The following is a 25203-nucleotide window of genomic DNA, read 5'->3' on the forward strand; positions in this document are numbered from 1 at the left end:
TTTACAAAAGATCATGTGTTTATTGTTTGAGTATTAAATACAGAGCATATAAATGTATAGTTTTAACGCATGTTTGTTTTGTGGTTCAGCAATACGTTTGTTTTCATGTACAGCCCATGGTGAGAACTGCAAAAGATGTCTACAGGAGATCCTTCTCCACCCACACAGTCTTATTCTGCTCCTCAAATATTCGCTCTTTGACGACCCTGATGAGGTCATCTGTCCCTGGCCAGGCGTCCGGCTCCAGGGTCGCATAGAGGCAAGGAATACTCTCCAGCTCCTTCTCTTTCGCCCTACTTGACCTCAGAAACTCATCCTCTGACTCCAGGCGCAGCGGCAACTTCCTGTGTGTGGACAGGAAACAGGAAGGAAACGACTCTGTTGTGGTGAGTGTTGTAGTTATACACCTACTATGATGAGAACCTGCAATAAAGGTGTGTGTGCAAACATTGCACTAACAACCAGATGATGCAATCAATATTATGATAATTTCTCCACAAAACATTCACAAAATTTGACCTGAATTGAACTTATCCATACAACAACAAGCTCATATGAATTTTTGAATGACGTGGGCAGCGGGCCAAAACGGCTCGTGTCCGTATTCCAGAGAGAGTGAATACATGTTATTGACACCCAGGTTATAGATACAGAAGAACTGATACAGTATATGTGCTGGGCAGTGGTGGGCCAGCCTGTACATGAGTGCCTGAGCCTTGGGATTAATCCACCTATTAATACTATCTTCAAGTTGAAACTTTCAATACTTATGCAAAATGGTGCCCATGTTTTGGTTATGCCACTGTTGTACCATATTTTCTCCACTTGATTGTCTTTGCTTTTTTCCCCATGATATAATTAATGCCTTGGAAATTCTTTTGTATCTTTTGACCGGCTGATATTTTTGAACCTCTAATGATGTGGAAGCACTCTGCAAACCATGGCTTGTGCTGTAAAATAGGACTGCAAAAAATGTCTGCTTGAACAGCGGAACTTTGGGGTTCATTGAAGTCATTTATAATGGTGGCAAGGTGTGTTTGAATGTTATTGGTTCATTCTGAACCAAGATTATTTTACTTAACTAAAAATAATGAAAAAACTAAAACTAAAATAAAAATAAAAAAACAATTTAGTTAACAAAATAAAATAAAAACAAAAATGCTTTTTAAAAAACGAAAACTAACTGAAACTACATTTTATGTTTACAAAACTAACTAAAATTAACCATAATTATAGCAAAAGTGTCTTTAGTTTTAATCTTTGGCAATTAATTTAATGCATGAGCCTTTGGGGGTGATTTTAAATACGATTATAAGTACACGAATAAGGAGAAAAGAAAGTGTGTCACACTTAAGCGATGTCATCTATCAGCAGCCAATAGAAAAGCACTTTCAGATGACGTCACTCCCATGCTGTTTTTTAAAATATTAAAAAGAAAAAATACTAAAACTAAACTAAAAGTAAGCATTTATTAAGTAACTAAAACTATTAAAACTAACGGGACCACACTGAAAACTAATTAAAACTAACTAACTTAAAAAAAACAACTCAAAATGAATTAACTAACTAAAATGAAAATTGCAAAATTACAATAACCCTATTCTGAACACATCACCAATCAGAACAGGGTGTGCACACTTGTGCAATCACACTAATTATCTTTACAACCAAGTTGTACAAGTTGCAAGTGACATTTATGGCACAAAAAATGTTTTGAAATTACTTATCTTGGCCCTTCCTGTTCTTTTTTTTTTTTTTTTTTTTTTTTTTTAACAAAAAAAAACAAAAACAAAACAGCATTCCACATGTACTAGAAGCAGCACGGTCTACAAGAAGAATGCTATAAAATGAACAGAATACAGTTGGGCAAAAATGAATACAATTGAATGTAACAAATGTTAGGATTTAGGTCAGTTCTTCTGATAGTGTTTAGGCCAACAGAGAAGGCTGCCTATGAACCAGACTAAATTATGACATTTCTATATGAAATCCGTCAGTGGGAAGACAACCATGCTAATTTTGCATGTATGCTGAAACTGCTTTGCACTGTAGAGAATTGAAGAAAGAAAAGTTGCATTCCCTGGTGGGGCACTGCACTCTGTGCTATGACTGAAATGTTGCCCAAAACGTAAAGTGTTCATGTTGTCACACTTAGAAATTGTAATGTGTGTTTTAAATTGTGTTTGATGTTTTCAGTAAAAGAGCCACGTGTGTTGTGATGTTTGCCTACCGCAGTTTCTTGACATTTTTTTCACAGATCTTGACGAAGATGATGATTGGGTAAATGTCTGCCCTCAGGAGGTTTTTGACACAGCTCAGGTCAGCTTCCAGTAGACAGTGTTTGCCCTGGTGACAGTGAGAAAGAAAAGAATGTCCATACTTCACAACAAATAGCTATCAAATCACACAAGATCAAGCACAAATATGTAAATCTGCTCATGATTGGCTGTGCAAGCAACCTTTGCAGCGACGGCCTCTATGCTCTCTCTGGTGATGAATTCAAAAGTGGCGTGATTTTCTTTGCAGTAAACAAATGACTCCGCACTCATTTTCTGAGCAAACTCTTCTTTGGATAAAATGTCTAGAAAAAAAAGAAAAGAAAAGGATAATGCATGCAAAGGGAAATTCTTGAGAATGATTGAGCAAATGTTGGCTCTATAATCAAGACGTTTGACACAAGCAGGAGGAACAGAAAGTTGTGATGTTTCTATATTGAGACATCCGTGCAAAGATGTGACATCAAGTCAACTCACTTCTCATTACCAACACACACTACACTAATGATTGGCATTGTGTTTTGCGGTATACTTTCTACTGGTTAAGCATGTGAAAACACAATTAATCCCCCCCTCCCCCAACAAAAGCATGCATATCCCCACCACAGATTTACCTGGTTTGCACACACTGAAGTCCATGACACCCCCCATATAAACTAACTTCTGTGAAAGTGTTCTGGCTAAAGCGGTGGGTGTGAAGAGGACCGGTCTTCGCCTCTCAGTCCATTGGGGGGTTACATTACTGTAGGGGGTCAGGTTCAAACTCCTGCTCGTCTCCCCCTCGGGATCAACTGCATCTGCTTGCACCAAAGACGGCAGAGAGAATACAGATTGATATAAAACAACATGTTTTCCTCTTAATGATGATGTTTTTTGCCACTTGCTGTCGACTTGAAGATGACATCAATGTATTCTTTGGATTGTGGCGCACCATGAGACTTAACATTATTTTGGGTGTTTTGTGGTGTGTATGAATTTGATGTTTATTCTATTTATTTATTTATTTATTTATTTCACTTGCCGACTTCTTTTTAATTTACTGATGTAAAATGTATATACTTGTAAAAAAAAATAATAATAAAACTTGTATACTCACTTAAAAATGTTTGTTACCTTATTCTTTACTGCACAACCGATTTCTGTTTCATGTACAGCACTTTGTATACAGCAATGCTTGTTTTTAAAGCGCTTTATAAATACAGTTGAGTTGTATGTTGCTCAGGTCTCAGGTAACAACCAATCACAGCTCATCTTAAAAAAAATAAAAACTGGTGAGCTATGATTGGTCATTGCCCCAAGCCCTGAGCAACATCATCATCATCAGTTGACAGAAAGTGGCAAAATGGCTGGATTTTGCTTCATAACTCATATTCCACAAATGTAATATTAATCAGAATGTCATGTTTAGACTAGTGAGGTCACATATATCATATTATTGTCAAGCAATGTTTATGGTTGACTTCCACTTTATAGAGGATTCAACAACATATCAGTTGAAAATGACAGACAGAAATGCCAAAATGGAAGAGAAAAACAAAACTGAGCTCAACTCTTCAAATTCAAATGCACAATCCATCTATGACTTAATAAAGTAGCTCTGGCTTAGAGCTTATTGCTGCAAAATATGAGTATGAACGCACAATATAGCATCTTAGTAACAGTTAAGTATCCTAAACTCAAGACTATTTACACAAAATAAAAATGTAGACATATTCACAGGATCACTCCATACCCTTTCTACTAGTCTGTACTGTACGATTCAAAAATCTGTGTAGGCTATGTCGCTTCAGGTCACAGGAGCGCAAAACCTCCTGTGAACCTTAATATTTGATTCCAAAACGTTACACAACAGTCATTAATACGTGGGAGTTTAATTGTAGCCTACTACATCCTCAAATGGCACCTTCAGATTTCATGTCAAAACAGGCTGTTTGATCAACACTGATAGCACTTTCCCACAGGATATTGTACAATACTTAGACAGCTCTCAACTTGTGCAAGACTCTCACAATTCACCATCAACCAAAGAAACGACAAATGCTAACTTCCATATAATTCTTGTCAAATTAACTGCTGAGCTGAAACTTAAATTTGAAAATTCAGGTGTATTTACAAACCTGTGAATGTCACATGAAAGCTTTTGCAGTTTCTATTGAACGCTTAACATATTTTCACACAATATGAGGAGTTTGGCTCCCCCTTGCATCACTTTGTACTGACCTTCTGCTCTGAGCGTGTCTATGCCTTGTCTATGCCTTGTGCTACTGGAAGTTACGATCCTCACACGCTCGTTGCTGTTCAGTCGCTTGTATTTGGTATCCGCCCTGCTGACAAGCTACAAACACCACAGTATTTCATAATATGCTTTTCACATCATAACACACAGTAGAAGTAATTAAGTTGACTGATTATTCAATGCTATAAAAAAATGTTCATGTTCAATGTTCAATTGTATTTGTAATTTCAGTTCAGGATCTTTCTGCAAGTTGACGTTGCTTGTTGGACATCTGGATGATGTACGGCTTACATGCTTCGTTACCTGCAGGATCTGAGTGAGGAAGATGCTGGCTCTGGATATGCGCGGGCTGGCTTTGGGGTCACAAGAGGTGCTGCCTTCTTCTGGCTGCAAATTGTTCTAGACAGGTACATATCATCAGCATCTCAACAGATTCCATTTACTGTATTCAACTTATTTGAGTGCAAACAGTTATACGGTGTATATACAACATATGTGTATTCATTAGGGGTGTCAAAATTAGTGCGTTAATTTTGAGTTAATGTTAAAGTTACTTTAACACCACTATTTTTTTATTTTATTTTATTTTTTTGGAACGTGTGATTAATGACCGCCCCTTGCTTGGAAAGCCTGTCCTGGGAGAATTCCAGTTGCAATGCAGCAGACACGTCCACTTCAATATTTAGCAGTAATAAATGTAATAATAATGCATATACTTCTGGAGACTGGGCTCAAGTTGTAATTTACAATTTTGAAAATGTGCAGAATTTTACAAGTTACTTGATGTTAAAGATTAGATAGAATCTGAAAAGAAAAATGAACTTAGCTGTTACCAATGTCTTACAAATGCAAATATGCCATCTAGTGGCAGAAAAATTACCTCAACACAAATCAATATTACACTTGGTTTTTACAGTACAGTTCATCTTTTTAATTTTAACTCGATGTTATGAAGTATTATGAAATTACTGTATCAATTACTAAATGATGCAGCCATATTTCTATTAGTTTAACTTTTTTTCCACTTATATGTTAACAATCGTGAGGTAACTATTGAAGTCATATGATTAATCACAATATAAAATTGTAATCGACTGACACCCCAAGTATTTATGTCATTATTTCACCTTGATTCCATGTTCTCTATAAAAGTAAAATACATTTTAAGAATAATTCATACTTCTGAAAATATATTTTACCTTCATGCTGCGCTGCATTTCATTTTCTTCTTTCCCCCCACGACACATCAACTTCTGTATCTTTACTAGGAGGAGCTGCTGAGCCCTACGTTTACAATCACACACACAAACACACATGAATGGTTTCATTGAGGTGCTTCCAACAGATTGTGTAATATTGATGTCAAAATATGTGCATGTGCAGTTTTGTAAACCTCCTGAGAGTGAATACAGATTACCAGAGGTGGGAAATATTCGAGACAGTCCTCCAATAAATATGACCACATTGGTCGTTTTCAAAAGGTGCCAAATTACGACCAAGTGTTGCGTATTTTAGTTTAGCGACCTCTAGCGGCCATGTTAAATAACGCAAGAGAGTTTCGAACACAGTCCAAAGACGAGTGTTTATCCGACTGAGCTATTCATCCAGTGATTACTTTAGTGTTGACTACGTTTTGTTCGTTATTACTACATGTTTTGTATGCCTTTTCCTAATCTCAACCACTTGTGTCCCATGTAAAAACACAACGTGTACTGTACAACCTCACTGAAAGCCTCATCCTAACCCCAAGCATTAGTACGTGATGTCGAATTGACATAAATGTCAAGACTAAAAATGAACACGAAGCTTGTTACTGGATGGTTAGCTCAGTAAGTTATACGTTAGTCTTTCGCACAGAAGGTCCGCAACGCGTGGTCATATTTTGGTGCGTGATAAAACAACCAAAATGGTTGTTATTGTTGGAGGACGTGTTGAAATAGTCTGTACTTCAACCCCTTCGGACCCATAAATGATTGCAGTGGACGTGACATATTTGAGTGTCTAAACCAATAAAAACACATAATTTGGATGATGTCAACACTTCTGGTTCATGATTGGATCCTAGCTAACCAATCACAATCACAAGTTGATTTGCATGATGTTCATGTTAAAAAGGTTGCACATAAACTTGGTAAGTCTACAACACGTTATAGCCATACTATCCTGGTGTCCATTATAACAAAGAAAAACATGAGATAAACAAAAAAAAAAAAAAAAAAAAAAAAATCCATGTTGTTCTTATGTGGGAAAAGAGTAAAAAAAAAAAAATACAATAAAATAAATAATAATAAATTGCCCAGCTGAAAAAATGGGGTCCGAAGGGGTTAAGTAGAAGTACACATACCTGTTTAATAGATGCTAGACTTGCACTGGCCATGAAAATAGGGCCCGGTAAGGTAAAACCTTTGACAGTTTTCTCATACCGTGAGTTGCTAGGCAGAGTCCCGTGGTCTAGCAGGTCACAGCCACTGTAGGGGTCAACACGGGCACACAGCCAGTCATATTGGCCTTGGTGCTTTGTGTCCAGAACGTGGACCACCTCATCACATTGCACACTCAGCGAGCAGTTGTCTAACTGGCTGGAGATGTTGAGGTTCACCCGTATGTAGAAGGAGTCTCCAGAAACCCGCGTGCCTTCTTCGAGGTCCCTCTGAAGACGACGGTAAGCTGGCGTGCACATACAGTACAGTCATCAGATTCAAATATGAAAGCTGTTCCCTCTTATAGGGTCACACACTTACCGTCAAAGTTGGCTCGATAGTGCAGCCTGATCAGTCCAGAGCAGTACTGCAGCACCCAGTGGGCTTCCTCCTGGGTGCTGCTTTCCAACGAAATCGTCTGGTTCTCTCCACGTATGCGCCCCTCAAGCTGAGAAGTCAGTCATAACACAAGAGATTGGGGGAAAAAAAAACCCATCATTACATGAAGTAAGGCCTACTCTGCTGGTCTAATCCAATGTTTTTATTAGATCTCACCAACAAGAGGCGGTGACCCTCTCGCAACCCAGTCCTCTCAGCAACAGAACCCGGCTGGACGGACGAGATGAAAATCCCACTGTCATTGCCACCAACAATCGTGGTGTCCTTCAGCAGGTTGTCACCTAATAATGTCAACTCATGTACAGGCTTTAGGGCCGAGCTGATACTAGACAAGGAGGACAGAGACGGACGAAATGGCCTGCACACACAAATAAACACGAACAGGAGAGGAATTCTGCTAACTCGCAACAAAGTGCTTTTGTGTGTCATGTACCTTTCCAGAGAAAGTTTCCTGAAGATATTGTTGACTTGCTCCATGTCGTATGTATCCATGGCTTCTGATTGATGGGATGAGGAAGATGAGTGGACAGATGGTGAGCCACGCCCTACTTCCTCCTCTAAAGAAGGATTTTGGAGGAGATTTAGGTCAAAAGTCTCAACTTTTATAGTGGTAAGTTTTCTCTATTTATATTACCAAATTCCATAGTGTCACTGTCAAAGTCCGAGAAGCTGAAAGAAACAAAATAGAGGTTCATATAGCATTTATATAGCACAAAAGTAAACACAACAATATAGCTGAAAATGTACAGAAAAAAAACACACGTGGTCTCTTTGAAAAGCCTAATCTACAGTAACCGTAGTGAAACGTCATCGGGTCAATGAGAGATGAAAGTGCGCTTGCTGTCAAACACAGGAAAAGGCAGCACTGTTGACAAAGAACTGAACTCCACTTTTCATGATGCCATCATCTGTTGCCGAAATTAGTCGAGCGAGAAACTGCGATGAACTTCATTGGTGGCCTGTTGCTTTTCATATTGCTGCCGTGATATGGGTAATATGTCACCTTTCCTTTTGTAACGTTTGGTCTGGTGTAACCTCTGCTAAACGAGGGTTATAGATATCATCAAGACATCTTTCCTAAGCATTTTTAAAAACTAAACACCCTTTCCTACTCCCAGGTCATCAAGCTCGGGTTGGAAAGGAAAGTTCCTCAGCAAAAAACAGAATCCAAAGAGGCCCACAGTTGCAGGCCACTGTATTAGCTATACACATGGAAAGTATATAGAGTGATGAGGCATGGCGCCCTGACTACCTGCGGGGCTGGAAGTCGTTTTCATTCTCCCTTTCTCTGCGGTACAGAGATGCTTTCTCGGGGGGCTCAGGCTGTGTGGATTGGATGCTGTCGTTACGGTAACGCATCTGGAGAATTGGACAAAACAGTATGAGTTAAACATCTGATTAAAGTGGAAGTAAAAAAATAAAATCTTGACAATAATATGTTCTATGCAGCCCCACTAGTCTCAATATGGTATTCTGGTTAATATTGCGTTAGTGAAGTGTTTCTCAATTCTGGTCCTCAGGCCCCCCTAGCCAGCCTGTTTTCCATGTCTCCCAATTCCCAATGCAGCTGATTCCAATGACAGCTAATCAGCAAGCTCTGGAGAAGCTTGATAACGATCCTCACCTGCGTTGCAATTGGGGGACATGGAAAACAGGCTGGCTAGGGGGGCTTGAGGACCGGAATTGAGAAACACTGCGTTAGTGGAGTATGAGTTAAGCAGCAAAATCCAGCAGTTTTTAGCAGTACCAGAAGGCGGCCATTGTCATTTTCACTCGACAGCAACTGGCAAAATGGCCGCCTTCTGGTACTGCTAAAAACTTCCCCTTTAAACAGTTCACAAGATGGAAAATCCTGCGCAGTATCATTTTTTGGATCATCCTCACCATATTTGGCCTGTTGGGTTGTTCCGTCATGGAGTGATGGTGAGAAGAGGAGGAGAAAGTGGGGGTGGGGGTCAAGCTGTGGGGATATGTGGGGGATGCAGGGACCAAACTGGGTGAGGGAGGGAGGGAGTTGCTGTAGGCTTGTATGTTTGGCATGTGAATTTCAAGAAGATCCCCACCGTTGGCTGTCAAAATAGAACGTTTTTGACATTTTGAGTGGATCAACCAATTACATGTACATTATGAATACAAATGTTAATGGAATAATACCAGCTGGATGAGAAGGCTCTGTGTTAACTGGAGTGTCTTTGTGAGGCCAGGTGGGAGACTTAGCCCTGTTCTAAAAGGTCAAGCATTTTAATTGCAGCATTTTCAACAGGTAAAAATGATTATTTTATAATATTTTATAAAAAGTCCGCATAAATAAATGTTATTCACAAACTCGTTTGTTTGCCTTTTAGGGAAAATGCAAGGCCAAATACACTGTAAAGTGCTGGATTATTAATGATGCAGTCACCTTGAATTCCACTCGTATTGTCATAAATGGAAAATAGTGTCTCTGTGGTTCATTTTGATGTAACATTCTATGATCATGCATAACAATTTAAGTGGTGGACGTTGCCTGACCACTGCTTTGAGATTGGGTCTGCGTCTGAGGCGGGACTCCTCGGGTAAAACCCTTTCCTCTGGTGACTCGTCACTGGACCATTCTGACAGACCCTGGGCAGGTTTAAGCTCCCGCTGAAAGAGGATGGTTGGTAAGTCCCTCGGTAAGCTCTGAGGAAACGAAGAAGGGAAAACAATCCTGAACATTAGCACATTTGTGTTCCCTTACAATTAAAAAAAAAAAAAGATGTGAAATGTGAAACCTGATCTAAGGCAATGTCCTTGGAGATCCGTCGCATGCGAGACTCCAGCGTGACCAGCCGGGCTTCTTTCCGTACCATTTCAATCTGGAGCTCATCGCTCTTCTCCTCCAACTCTCGAATCTGCTTGCGATACTTGTCTTTGTCAATCAGACTCTGTGAGAACTGGTGTTGGGCATCGTCTCTTGCCCGGAAGGCCTGTGGCATAAAATATGCACCCAAGGTCACAGAAAGATTGTGTGTGTTTTGAGAGTACATATATGCGTGTAGCCGTGTGCGTGACTGTGGACGTGCGTTTGGTCACCTGATCCCGCTCTTTTTCCACTTCCTTGAGCTGCACGGTGATGGTGTCCATTCGGTTGCGGTACATCTGACAGTCTTTCTGTAATGTGGAGCACTTGAGCTCCAGGTCCTCCTTCTCCTCCAGGTACTGCAACAACAATTACCAATTCGAATTAACCCAGAAATGATATTGGTCAAATCATGGATCAGATAGACATTCAGAATGTCACATTTTAAATTCATCCTGAAATTTCACCAGGAATCCCTAATTATTTTGTGAGTACAGTATGTTTTTCCAACATTGTAGTTATCGCCAAGAGTTTCCCACTCATCCCCACATTTTCTATACCGACCCTTATTCGTCCTTGACCATATCTGTTTATTACCTTATCTCGCAGTTCCTCTGCCTGTCTGACTTCCTCATGAAGGTTGTAGAGGCGGTTGACCAGGTCCTGTCTATCTTCAATTGCTTCCTGTCGGTCATGCTCCAAAATGTCAAGAATGTCTTTGTCTGATGCAGACAGGGGACCGGGCTAAGAATTTAAAAGAAAAAAGAAAAAAAAGTATCTTTTGAACATGTTTTTCAAAGCATAACACAACACTTTTGGCACAAATAATATAATATCTACTTGTTACTGACTGACTAGACTAGAATAATAATATGTAGCACAGTGTAAGTGTCATTGCTATTTTTAACAAGTTAACAAACCCTTTTATTAGATTACCCCCAACCACCCCCCCAAAGAAATGTCTGATTACATGTTTAGCCACACCTTGATGATCGACTGCAGCTCCTGTAGTTTAATTTTGAGTGTCTCATTCTCCCTCTCGAGTTCGAAGATCTCCTCCCTCTTGGGGCGATTCTCGATGTCGTTCTTCAGTTTGAGACTTTGCTTCCTCTCCAGCTTACACTCTTCCTCCATCTTGTTTAGCCTGTGCTTAAACTGGTCAATCTGTTTGAACAGAGATAACACAAAAAGAAAGAAATTTTTCAATTCCACTGGACAGTACATTAGGAAAACACAATTTAGAGATGTTATTGCACCACATGAGGGACAACACAGAAACAGCTCAAAGTGTGGCATATGCAGTAGACACATCTACTATGTACTATCACAATAATGAGGCATTCATAACTAAGCAAGAAATACTATTAAAATAACCTTCAATTTAAATAGCATCAACAATGGTTATGAATAGCTAATGGGTTAATCAAAACATCTGAAAAGCATTCCAGATTTTAGAGGGAGAAAGTCTGAGAGGTGATAGGCTGCAGCATTGAAAGCTCTGTCACCAAGCTTTCAGAGTTTGATGGATTTTTGAGATAGAAAGCAGATGGTAATACTGTGATACATGGTGGGGTGAAGGTGTATGGGAGCCAGTCAAGGTCCATGAGGGTGATGGTGATGTGCTGGAAGGTCGATTCATGTTGGTGGATAATCTGACCAAGGGAGCATGTAGAAAATGAAAGACAAGGGTCTAAGTACAGAACCTTGTGGTATTCCTTGGGTGATTGGAGCTGGAGTGAATCTGGAGCTATGGATGGTGACCAAATGCTCTCTATTGGACAGGTATGACTCGAACCAGGAATGAGGCTGTACCAGCAATGCCAAGGTGGTCAGACAAGTGGTTGAGGATGGATCGATGGCGTCAAAGGTAGAAGAGTTTGAGATCCTGAGTCCTCAGATTTGGGCGATCCCAATGCTGTGATGGGGTTTGATGCCAAATTGAAAGTATTCATAGATCTTGGTGTTAGTACAATTGGTTGGCAACTGCTCTTTCCAGGATCTTACTTTTGATACAAAGCTTGGATTGGATCTCTTTAGATAGTATCTAATGATGTAACTGATGAATGTTTATACAGGTCATAACATATCTTATTGTATGAACGTCAACTCAAATTTATGAGATGTTTTTTTTCCTGGTGCCATGGGCGATTTGTGTTTATGTATGTGTTTCACTGTACAATAGTTGGAGGACCAAAAATGCCAAAATAAAAACATAAATAAGAGAACACACTTAGGACCGCCCTCTCATTTGAATAACATTTCATGACACATTTCATGCTGTCAGCAGATGCAGCATAAAAGAAATAAATACGAGAGCAGAGCGGGTTTTTTTTTTTTTGATTGTCATTTAATTCTATTTATGTACTGTATTCATTTTTGTATTTATTTCCACATTTATTTTTATATTTATTTTTGCTACATATATATTTATCTGATTTTATTTATTTATTTATTTGGCATTTTTGCTCCTCCATGCAATTGTGTGTCTTTGCATGGGTACTTATTGTTAATATGAAGAACTTTTCATCATTACCTCCAGCTGCAGGTCTCTACTCCTCATCACTGCTAAGTTCTTCTCCTCACTCAGAGCGGCATATCTCATGGCCAGTTTGTAATTCTCATCCTTGACTCTTAGGAGCTCATCACTGTAGGTGTTTCTTTCTTCTTTCATTTTGTTGTACCCTGTAGACCCACACACGGGTTGTGAGAATTGACACAAAATTACAGCATATACCGCTGCTTGAGATCCCAAATTGTGTATATGGACTTCACTATAAAGTTCGTCATGAATATATTATGCACACTAAATGTATGTCATGAAACTATAACAGAATAAGGAATTATGAAAAGAAATGGTCATATTTGCACAATGAAGGAGGAACTGGTGTTTTTAGGATTGCACATTTTCAAATCCACCCTCACCACAAACATTTTATCATCATTTTATCATCTGTATAATGGCGTCACAGGCAAAATATAGTCATGTGTGTTTTCCATCATTTAAATAGATTCTCGTGCACTTTAAATGAGCTTGCGGTGCTTACGAGATTGCTCACGGATAATTGCCATGACCTTTCATTGTAAAACAAAAGAGGGACTTTCTACATCTTCAATCACAACAGGATTTTTTTTGTTTTTGTTTACTCTGTTGCGAGGTCTGAAGTTCCTGATTTACGAGGCGTAGTTTCTTCTGCTCATCCTCCAGGCTGCAGTTCTTCCTGCAGAGCTCAGCATGCTGCAGTGTCTTCACTTTAGACTGCTGCTGCAGCTTCACCACCTCGTTCATCAAAAACTGGGTCAGACCTTCATGACCCTCCTCGACTGCGGCAAAGAGGAAAGGAAAATCATTGATCTGCCTTTTATGAACTGTATTTAATATGCAAGTACAGTATCTATGTGTTTTTTGAAGTGAATGTAAAAAAAAATCTTTGGCCAGAGATGCGTCCTTACCTACGATGGTGGAGAAGCGACGTGTGGGATCCTTCCCTGTGACTTGTTTGTAAAGTTCCGGATAGTAGAATTCCAAGCTCTCCAGAAACACCACATATCCGCGTTCTCCCTTGGAGTGCAGGATGTCAAGAAGCCGACCTGAAGGGAGGTTATTGTTTTGATGTCATTCTCGTGATTGTTTTTGTTAAATGTGAACGAAAACACACAAATATCTGACTCCATACTTGTGCGGTTTGCTTTGGAGACCAGCAGTAAAGAGTTGAGAATCTCATCTTCGTCTTGCTCGTCTAGCACTTTACACTGGCGAAGGTAAGGCGTGAGCTTGGCCGGAGAGATGAGGCGACAAATTTCATAGCGTTTGCATTCCACGTTCTCCCAGCGTATCTCAACATCGTCAAGTATCCCCGGTGTCCCGTTTTCCATCTCATGTGCCCTGGCAAGACAAGACCCCCAAAGCACAACAGTCGCCAAGTCACTTATAGTTAAACAAAATCAAAAATGTATTGCAGAAAATCAAAAGACACGTTATAGTTTTTCAGTTTTACTGTCAACTATAATGGATTTGTTAGAAAGCATACTTGCTAAAAATTATCCCAAAATGTGGGACATTGATTGCAAATAAATGAGATTGGTCTATGTGCACATACAGAAATATTTTCTCTTTTTTTTTTTTTTCCCAGTAAATTCATTTAAGGATTCAAAAGATCCTGAAAGTCTATAAAGGTCAATTAAAAATACAATTAAATACTAGAATTCAACCACTTATGATTTCAATCATGATAAATTTTTGAAAAATATTCATGTTCACTGACAAATGGATTTAAAAGAAAAAAAATGTAAAAAAAAATTGCTTACCAATATCACGCTCTTAATATTTATGGAAATGTCTATGAAAACGTTAACAGGGCCAGTAAATAAAAGAGGACTCTCTCAGAAAATTAGAATATTGTGATTGTCATGTTGCTGGGCTCTCAGTGTGTTTTCCTTGTCTCACAGTGCCTGATTCGTGAGAGGGGCGTGTCCCCTGCACCACACCTGCAGTGCATCATCACCTATTAGGCCTTCATAAGGACTGGGACTCCTTGCAGCCCCTGTCGGGTCGCTGCTCCGTCTGCTCACAGCCATCATCTAGTGTTTCTACTGTTTTTCGCCTTTGCTAATTATTATAGTCCAAGATTCTCGATTTTCATCTACGTAAGTTTTTGCTACGTCTCTTTTTGTTCCCACTTTTATGTGGCGTGTTTCATAGCTATAGTAAGTTGTTGCTTTCTTGTGTTTGCGGTTTGTAGCCTTCGGGTCTTTTTGTGTTGTGTTAATTTCCCTCCTGCCCTGCGATTGGTTGGCAACCAGTCCAGGGTGTCCCCCGCCTACTGCCCAGAGCCAGCTGAGATAGGCGCCAGCAGCCCCCGCGACCCTTGTGAGGAATAAGCGGTCAAGAAAATGGATGGATGGATGGATAATTTCCCTCCTTGCAATTTGCAAGCACTTTCTGTTAACCTTTTTCCTGGCTGTGTCCAGCGCTTTATGTTCATATTCACGTGTTTTGGTGAATAAAACCTCTCGCTTACTCCTCTGTGTTCTGTGATTCTGGGATCCACTCTCCGGTCGCACCGGAACCTTAACAGTGATAAAGTCCTTTATTTTCTGTAATGCAATTAAATAATCAAAAATGCCATACATTCTGGATTTATTACAAATCAACTGAAATATTACAAGCCTTTTATTGTTTTAATATTTGTAATTAATCCAGAATGTATAACATTTTTTTTTAATTGCATTACAGAAAATAAAGAACTTTATTAAAATGTTCTAATTTTCTGAGACAGTCCTGTGTAAAGGTTTCCAAAATATGCTGTGTACATCATCCAAATTCCTCATGAGAACATGCCAAGAATCCAGTATACATTTCTGTTAAAAGTACTGGTATGAAGTGGTATTAAAAATAATGTAAGCCTAAAAATAGGGGCGAGTAATTATTACATGATTTAAGCTTGACTCAACACCACTCATCTCCAGCCATCATAATTTTTAATTTCTCTGTGAAAAAAGTGTACTGAAAATTAAATATCTATATAACTTGAAAAAAAAGAAATTGTAGCCTTTATTATTGCCTTGGCCTTTGGTCCAAAATCACTAATATAACATAATCTTTATTGTATTAATATCTAATGTCAAGTTCTGCACATTATCTGTGTCAAAGTGCTTTTTTTTTTTTTTTTTTTGTTTTTTGTTTTTTTTTACATGAAAAAAAGACACCGTCACTGTCTTTGTATGTAGATAATAGAAAAATGGGTGTGACTAACGGTAGGCCACAGCAAAACGAACAAGCTTGGCAATAAACAGCAACATGACTTCCTTGGGAAAGAAAGGTAACAATGAGAACAGCAAAGTGATCATTATCATCATGCAACGTGCTATATGATAGATCTTAAAGCTTTAACTGGATCATGGATACAAATATGCGACGCAGGCTTCCTGATGTACGACCTTATTGTGACAACACAAACTCTTTCACCACACAATTTGATCAATGCACATCTTTCCTTTTCACATTTATATATTTTCCGCTCTATATTCATGTTTTCTAGACAATTTATAACTTTCTCATGTAAGCCATAAGCAATTACGCACCATGACAGTGATGATGTAGCTGTACTGTCAAATACAGTCTATCTGATGTCGCCATGCATGTAAACACTAGTTTTGAATACAACTGGAGTGTTTGTTCTTATTGCTACTACACGCATATAGATGGTTGTCATGTTGTCAGTACCGGGAATCAAGAATTTTGAATCACCTTTATTAGACAGGTATGTTAGGAAATTTGTCTCCGGTAGCTGGAGCTACTTTGGTACTACAACAAGCCACCATCACAAAAGACGTATGTACATGTCGAGTGTTCCATAGTGTGGTACCGTAAAACTGATACAAATGTGCAAATGATCAAAAGAGTCATTAAGCTATGTAAAGTGTCAACACTTTTGATGCAACATGATGGATCTTCAACAATGAATACAGTAGTTATGGAAGTACGCTGATGTGCAAAATTCGCAAGGTCACTATGAGTCAACTGGTTTAGAGGTTATTGGTAGGGGAACAAAGTGGTACCATTCAGCTTTTTTTCTTATTTATTTAAGAAAGTCACATAGCTAAATCAATGACAAGTACCATTTAAAATGTAGCCTGAGGGGTGACAGATAAATCACATACCACAACTTGAGCGTGTGCTGCCAGGGTTCAATGCAAATCAGGAAACCTCAAAAGAACGCTACATATACCTACATACACACCCGTACACGCATGCACACACCTCTGCAGAAACCACACATTTGCTTCCTCTTCTCTATTCTCTTATTTTAGAGTTTGTTGTTGAGAAAATTCTGCTCTGCTTCCTCCTTGCCCAACCAGATGTGAGGAGAGTCCTTTACACATGAGCATGTTTCACTTTCATAGCATCGTCGTGAGGATGTTTGCATTGTGTCCTCTCAAAGTGACTAAGAAGAAGGACTAAGGTTACCTGAGGTCACACTAAACTGCATTTCCATTTTTCATCAAAGTGCCAGTCAAGAATCTTTTTGTGCCTGCCAGAACTTGTCAATTTATATTACAAGCAGCCTGACAATATTTTGCCACAACACATCCTCATACTTGAATGTCAGAATAGGACCATTGCCAATTTCCCTCTACAGTATGAGCAGTTCCGGCCTGGGTCAGGCTGGAGTTATTCATGTATTGCTTAATCGACAAATTTCATGATTAGCGATGGTTGATGCCACTTTTTTTTTCAGACCGATACCAATACAAGTACTCAAGTCTTGAGTAGTCACCGATACCAAAACCAATACCAAGCACCACTAGTAGTTTTGATCCATAAAATCCCCCCCCAAACAATGAGAGATTATTTGAAAGAAAGCCCTTTAGATCCCTATATAGCATTTTTCTTTAAAACTGTATAAAATTAATGTCAACTTTCTATTCTTCTCAATTTCCAACTTTTAAGAGGACAGCCAATTGATTACTGGTATTGCCCACTGTTGCGTCCTATACTTTAGTATTGACCCGATACAGATACCTGGTATCAGTACTCACACAGTAATACATGGTTTATTCTTTTCATTGCATTTTTATAGGCATAACATGGCCTCTCAGGCAGGATAGATAATGAAACTGAATGTGCAACTGCAAACATTATCTTTTAACATTTTATTTTCTAATTATTTGAAAAATAACCTTTTCATATGACTTGTAATTGCCTGTTTTTTCTGTAAGACAAGAGTTCTTGCATTAGTACATCAGACAACCATTTGTCAGTAATTCTGTTCGTCATCACATAATGGGGCATATTCTCTAAGAATGCGCTGCGTCCGATAATAGCGCGAAATATTGCACCACAACTGCACCCGCAGTCTGCGCCCAGTTACCCACCTATTCACTAAGGATATTGCTCTAATCATATACCGGCACAAACATGCCCATAAAACTGACAGCTTGGAGCAAATGTGCACCTGATTTACCACACATGCAATGGATTTGCACCAAGAACATGGTTGTTATAGTAACAGTTGCGAGAAATATGACATCAGAAAGCGAGGTTGGACCGAGAGTAAGCGTTTAGAGCGACATTAAGCTGTACAGAGCAAGTACAAATTATTGGTGCGATCATTTAAAAAAAATATATTTTCAGAGGTTGGCGTGGGCGTACAGTATGCATCTGGCACGTAAAAATTATCATAAAATGCTTCCCTGCCATTGCCGATTAGCCCGGGTTACGTTAAGTGTCCTAAACTAACACGGAAATATTTCTCTCTCTCTCTCTCTCTCTCTCTCTCTCTCTCTCTCTCTCTCTCTCTCTCTCTCTCTCTCTCTCTCTCTCTCTCTCTCTCTCTCTCTCTCTCTCTCTCTCTCTCTCTCTCTCTCTCTCTCTGCGTGATCTGCCATGGATGTGCTGCAAATGGCACGCACTACTGTCATGATCGAGGTTGGAGCAGTTAATACATGCTTTCCAAAAACGTTATTTGCGTCACACAAACGCGGTGTTGCTATTTGCGCTGGCGTTAGTGAATTAGACGCTGCATATCAATGAGTCTCATTTGCATTGGGGTGGGCATATTTTGCGTCAAATCTATACAAATTACCTAATTTACATACGCGCAAATAACACCGGCGCACCGTGACGCAATCTGTTTGGCAGACCACTTAATGACGGATTTCCCCATCTGCGCGTCTTTAGTGGATTAGGCGCTCGCAGATTGCTCCATTTTTGCCGGTTAGCGCGGTGCAAAGGCGACGCAAACCGTTAGTGAATAGGCCCCAATGAGTATCCAACTTGTCTCTGCTTTTTCCAAAATATGTGGTTTCAGTGGATGCTCAGAATTTTCCTAATCTGAGGCCACGAGTCCCTGTTGGAAAAGGGTTGACTTTACCCAGCAGGTCATCTTGACAAGTGGGGGAAGAATGTAGCATAAAATTGATAGATGGAGCTCAGTGAGGCACCATTCAAGTGTATAAAGCGGAATCAAAAAAACTATTTCGTAGTCACATTCCCACACTCATTTTTGTCACAAACTTTGAGTGACCACTAAACAAACAAGGTCGCAGATCTCTTTGGCTTCGCCATAAAGCTGATTCGTAAATACTGTACAAATCCGTCATCTAGATTTTTCTTACAATAACCAAACTGACCGAGAACCACAACTTGACTGCTCTTCCTACATGTTTGAATTATTGCCGTACCACTCAAGTTCTCCAGACGGTGGCAACGTGAGCTTCAAAGTGTTATCATTAACAGTCAAAACAAATCAAGAAGAACATGTTTCCGTCATCTGTAGACTCGGAATGCACATGCGAAAAAACAACACAACATTCCTCCCTTATCATATGTGCCTTGATCTCGCTTGTGGTGACTCGAGTGATACAAACCAACCAGACCTGTCAATAGCTACAAATTGTTGCTTGTGCCATCTGCACTGCCCAACTAATGACGAAACTTGAAAGTCGTTTCAAAAATGAGTCCAGAATTGACACGGTATATGTCCACGTTCGGTATCCGGATACAGTAAGGCAGGAAGCCCAGAATGGGACTCTTCTAAAGTTAATATTCCTTAACATTAGAGGAAACAGTTGCTGGCATTCTTGCTTAAAGTGAGTATACACTGAACTATTTTATTAAAATTCCATCCCATTGTGTGTAAGGGTTAACTTGATTCTTGTGATCATGTGTCTATGACAAGTTCTAGCTCCCCACAAAAGGTGTTGTGGTATAAAAAAAATGCCACAAATAGTCACACCCACCAAACATATACTATTACTTTAGAGCTAATAAAAAAAAAACCAGTATTTTCTTTTTCTTTTTTTCATATTTCCACAAAGTTTGATGTTTGTATCGGGCTCAGTGTGGAAAATAAATATATATAAACCAAACTGTGTGTATGTCGGTCTCGTGCATCTGTTTGACCCCTCCCCAACCACCCAAGTTGTGACGCACAGTCAGAGGGATGCTATTAATAAAATATTTTATGATGATTATGATTCTGTGTTCCATGAACATTTTTTCTACAATAATTGAGAAGGACACGGATCTGCTTGCACATCCATCTAATCCGCCAATCGTGTTACCCCACCTGCACAATGAGTTAGACGTGGTTTTACCGAGTCTAAAATCTAGCTTACTTTTTTCCACCCAAATTTGCAGATGCGCCAGGGGGCGTGGAAGAGAAAATGCAGTTGGTCCGCGGAACGCCCAGTAACTGTGCGGTCTAGCAAAATTCACAAACACGCTAAACTGGACTTGCACACTCTACTTTCTGTGGGCAAAATATCAGGTGCGTTGGTGGCGCGGCAGTTTCGTGGAGAGGCACAGACTAGACTTGCACCTACACAAAAATGAAGTCAGGTTTTTATGCCAAGCGCATAGATGCGAGTCTAACAATTACGTACCAAAATAGGGCCCTTAATGTGCATTATGCTGTTTTATTTATTTATTTATTGCTTAGGTCTTCCCGCGACCCTTGTGAGGAATAAGCGGTCAAGAAAATGGATGGCTGGATGGATGCTTAGGTCTTTACTTTTAGTGCACCGTTGATGCAGTACCTATGACCTAAGACATGACTTTTCTCTGTAGATTTGTATAGTAATAGGGAATGGATTGAAGAGACAGGGTTTCAGGTCAGAAAAGTGCTCTTTGTGTTCATAATGTGTCTGTTCGTGTTATATGCACATGCACACTCATATTGTTAATGAGATCTTTGATTTCATTTAAATTGGGGATGGGTAACCTTGCCTGGGTCCAGGTCACTGGGGCCTGGAGGTGGGGCTCGATGGCGAACACCTCGTTGGAGGGGCCACAGGAGCACCTGGGAGAGTGAAGTCTGGGCTTCCCGTCTAAAGCTGCTGCCACCATGTACCAACCCCAGATGAATGGTGATGGATGGATGGATGGATGGATGGATGGATGGATGGATGGATGGATGGATGGAGATTGGTTGTACAGATTAAAATTATGTTTTACCAACATGAATATTGCACAAAATAAAATCATCATGCTCACTGCATTATGTTGAAAATAGATGAACTTTTTAGATATTTTTTAAAGCAGTTTTTAACAGGTGGACAGTTCTTATATAGTTTTTTATTTTTTTATTTTTTATTTTTTAAATAAATGAACTTTTCACTACTGCACCAAAACATCCAAACTAAAGTAGGTCATCCATTGGCATATTGTATGATGGCCTGGAATTTGACTGATTAGATGTAAATGGTTCAGGTGTGTAAGCCATCATAAAGACTTCATTGTCCAAGCCTGGAGAAACATGATATGCTGGCCCTGTGTATGAGTCCAAAGGAGGAGAAGAGGAGTGAGCGGCCACTTGCATGCTTGCAATGGCTGCATCGTATTTGAAAAGGCAAGTAAGTCTTTATACCAGTATGAAATCGTATCACTTTACTATGGGAAGAATATGTGTGTCAGAAAAACATAATCAATTCAAATAAAATTAAAGTTGCCTTTAAAGTGTGCATAGTAAAGAATTTTTCCTCACGTGATTATGCTTGTATGTGTGCATTTTTTCAAGTATAATTTATTCCATCTTTGTCAAATATCTTCTGAATCAACTCTGACCACAAATGTACACCTGTACAATCCAGTGGTACCAAACCTTGGTGCCTTTACAACGATATTAACAGCTTGAGTTTTGATTGACAGCTCGACAATGAATTATTTAAGAATACATTTGTTTATTATAGTAGCTGTTTTATTTCACAGTGTTTTCAAACTGTATTACATTCAGTGCAATTTTTAGTGACCTTTTACTAGCTATATGGGAGTGACCGAACATTACAAACACCTCCGAATATGATCCACTGAAATGATTAATTACAAATTGTGACAGTGTCACTCAAGTGAGCATTGGTATATTTGTGCAAGCGCCCTTTGTGTTTTGGAACTCATTCGTTTGTGTATGTAAAGCTGTTGTAGTGCAGAAAATGTAGAAGCTCATGTTTGCCCAACCCTTTAAGCAGGCGACAGTGCTCCATTTGACTCGTATTGTACAGAGCGGGTTTGAAATACAGTTAAACTTGTTGAAGTCAGATAATTAGTTGAATGCGTCATTAACATTCTCCATTCTTCGAGCAACACCTGGACAGCAAAATCCAACCTTATAGGACTACTTGACTGCACGTACTTCATACAGGAGTCAAACGTTTAGCTTACCTGAGATGTGGACGATAAACAGCCAGCTCAGTCGGGTAAAATTCAAAGTGACGAGGCGTGCCACTGTCTGTTGCAGTTGTTGTCTTTTAAAGTGCATATGCTATTTTCCCACTAAAAGACACAAAAAGTCAACTTTGTCTCAGAGCAAAAACAGTCCTCAACACACTGCGAGTGCGAGCGTGTGTATTGCTTACTTCATCAGAGAGAGAGAGAGAGAGAGAGAGAGAGAGAGAGAGAGAGAGAGAGAGAGAGAGAGAGACAGCGCGCATGCGTTTGCGTAACGAAACTATGATACCTGTAACTATATCATTACTATATGATGTTTTCTTCCATATTTTTTGTTTGTTTTGTCTCTTGCCTAAAACTGTGAAGTGATAGTATTTATTTTTACGCGATCGCTCCTCATTTCTTCAATCTTCTTCCCTGTTTGAAAGCGCTATATAAATAAAGATGACTTGACTTGCTATAGCCTTCCTATAATAATAATAATAATAATAATAATAATTATTATTATTATTATTATTATTATTATTATTATTATTATTATTATTATTATTATTATTATTATTATTATTATTATTATTATTATTACTATTTATTATTATTAGTAGTAGTAGTATTATTATTCATAGTAGTAGTAGTAGTCATAGTGAAATAAAATATTATTATTATCGTATGGTGAAGACCAATAGCAGATACTGGTATTGGGCTGATCCAACCTCTTTTCTGAAGATATCGGGACGAAGGCGGTCGATACTCGTGGTCGTTTTGTGAGTCAGGAACTAGAAATAAGACACCAGAAGAATAGAAAATTGCTATATTAATTTTGTAAAATTTTAAGGAAAAAGGCTATGAAATTATTATTAAATGTATTATTGTGAAATGTAGGTCTTTCTTTAAAATTATCTGTCATTGTTTATTTTTGAAATTTTATATATCAAAATACTAGTGGTATCAGTACTTGGCATCGCTATCGCTGATGACTACTCAAGAGTTGAGTACTCGTATTGGTACTGTATATCGGTCTGAAGAAAGTTTTATAGAACACCCGAAATTATTATTATTATTATTATTATTATTATTATTATTATTATTATTATTGCATACATTATTTAATTGGGAAGTGTGTCTCAAGACTTATGTCCATAATGCTTTTTAACAATTTGTATGGTTTGTTTTGTTTTAAACATAATGGCAAAGATGCAGCAAAATTTGAACGAATAAAAACAGAAGAATCGCCAAATCAAATCGGCATTTTCAGCAATCAGTATGCGTGTACGATGTGCCACATCCCTGAAGTAGCTTAAAATAAATACATTATTATTATTATTATTATTATTATTATTATTATTATTATTATTATTATTATTATTATTAATAATAATCATCATAATCATCATCATCATCATCATCATCATCATAATAATAATAATAATAATAATAATAATAATAATAATAATAATAATAATAATAATAATAATAATAATAAAGGGATTCCTGAGACAAATCTAAGACAGTTTGTCAAAATTGCCATTGAAGAACTATGGAAGGAAACTCAAATTAAGATACAAAAGTTGGGCTGTGAGACACAATAAAATACACAAAGCATGTTTGGCATTAGGTGAGCTCCACAAGGAAAAAGAATCCAAGGAAGAGCAAAGACAAGCAATTGATGATATGCCACTCTTGGCTGAAGGATAAACAAGAAGAGTTTTGACTTGCGCTGATTGTACAAAAATAAATTCATTTCAATAAAATTGTATGTGAATGTTTTGCAAGATGTTTATAATCCAGCTTCACTATCGCTAATTAATTAAATTAACAGCTAGATTTCACATCAATGTATACTTCTTCAATTATATCTGTAGCTCTCTTAATTAAACAGAGTTTGATGTTTATAGATGTATGATCAGATCACCTACAGCAAGTACCAAACTCAAGACAAGTACACTCTTGGCCATGCAGATGTAGCCTGCCACATCTATTTTTTATTTATTTTGTCTGCTAGAGCAAATTAAGTCTACTTCATGTTCTTGTGAAAATGTTTTCTTAAATTTTTAGAACATTTATTGAAGCATTTGTGACAAAACCTCTTTTAAATAGAAATTGAAACAAAGTTGGGAAAATCTTAATTTCTATCCAAACAAACCCTCACTACAATATGGCTCACAAATGATTTATTTTATTTACTTATTTATTTTCTTAGTACAGACACACGCACGCAAACATACAAACACGGTCTTCCGGGTGGGGAAACGAACCAGCGTCGCCTGAATCGAAGGCAAGTCACAAATGACTTGGACATCGACCTAGAGGAAAAGAAATGAATGATATTTGTTAGATTAGGGCTCTTGATGACGAGAGGGCTCTTGCTTGTCGCCCTGCTATGTGTCCTTGCTTGGCACCTTTTTATCTGTCTGCATTCTGACATACGTATCCAGTAAAAAACAGTTAAGACCATCAGGCCACACATTCTCACATGGGGAGGCCGTTCGCCCATGTGGGCGGGCAGCCTAGACAGTATAAGTGCAGGGACAATTTTGAATAGATCAGTTCCTCTTCCGCATACTAATAGAAGAGGGCTCCGCAGCTGTGTACTCGATCTTTCTGGCATCCAGTAAATATTTCAACTAAGAATATGCAGTCTTCTGGTTATTACTATTAGTATAATATCGTGAGCATTAATATACAAGAACCAGTGAAAGTTCTCAGACAGAACTTTACATGATATTATTATTATTATTATTATTATTATTATTATTATTATTATTATTATTATTATTATTATTTAATGTGTGTTATGTTACTTTCTTTACATGTAGTAAAAACTTTTTATATCAGCTGACTTGACTTGACAGTCTGTCACTGTTCCCTAGCCTACACCAGATAAT

At 38.5% G+C, this 25203-nt stretch overlaps 1 protein-coding gene across 4 annotated transcripts; it reads right to left on the reverse strand.

Moving 5' to 3' along the window:
• card11 (caspase recruitment domain family, member 11) lies at nucleotides 1–22496 on the reverse strand. 4 transcript variants are annotated; one of them, XM_077540158.1, is made up of 25 exons: nucleotides 22313–22496; nucleotides 13827–14035; nucleotides 13603–13740; nucleotides 13297–13473; nucleotides 12686–12834; nucleotides 11137–11316; nucleotides 10750–10896; nucleotides 10386–10511; nucleotides 10085–10279; nucleotides 9843–9992; nucleotides 9486–9555; nucleotides 9216–9400; nucleotides 8584–8690; nucleotides 7966–8000; nucleotides 7765–7888; nucleotides 7488–7689; nucleotides 7254–7380; nucleotides 6936–7179; nucleotides 5712–5796; nucleotides 4816–4899; nucleotides 4497–4611; nucleotides 2891–3076; nucleotides 2460–2581; nucleotides 2231–2346; nucleotides 1–344 (listed from the first exon to the last, which is right to left on the reverse strand). In XM_077540158.1, the coding sequence occupies exons 2-25, from the start codon at nucleotides 14023–14025 to the stop codon at nucleotides 140–142; spliced, it is 3468 nt and encodes a 1155-aa protein (XP_077396284.1). In that variant the 5' UTR covers nucleotides 14026–14035; nucleotides 22313–22496; the 3' UTR covers nucleotides 1–139. The 4 variants fall into 4 exon arrangements, with proteins under 4 accessions (XP_077396284.1, XP_077396274.1, XP_077396254.1 ...); XM_077540148.1 differs by having other exon boundaries at nucleotides 2891–3073; nucleotides 4816–4911; XM_077540128.1 differs by having other exon boundaries at nucleotides 4816–4911.
• Nucleotides 22497–25203: the final 2707 nt, after the last annotated feature.

The sequence above is a fragment of the Festucalex cinctus genome, chromosome 1, assembly GCF_051991245.1.
Source record: "Festucalex cinctus isolate MCC-2025b chromosome 1, RoL_Fcin_1.0, whole genome shotgun sequence".
NCBI lineage: Eukaryota > Metazoa > Chordata > Actinopteri > Syngnathiformes > Syngnathidae > Festucalex > Festucalex cinctus.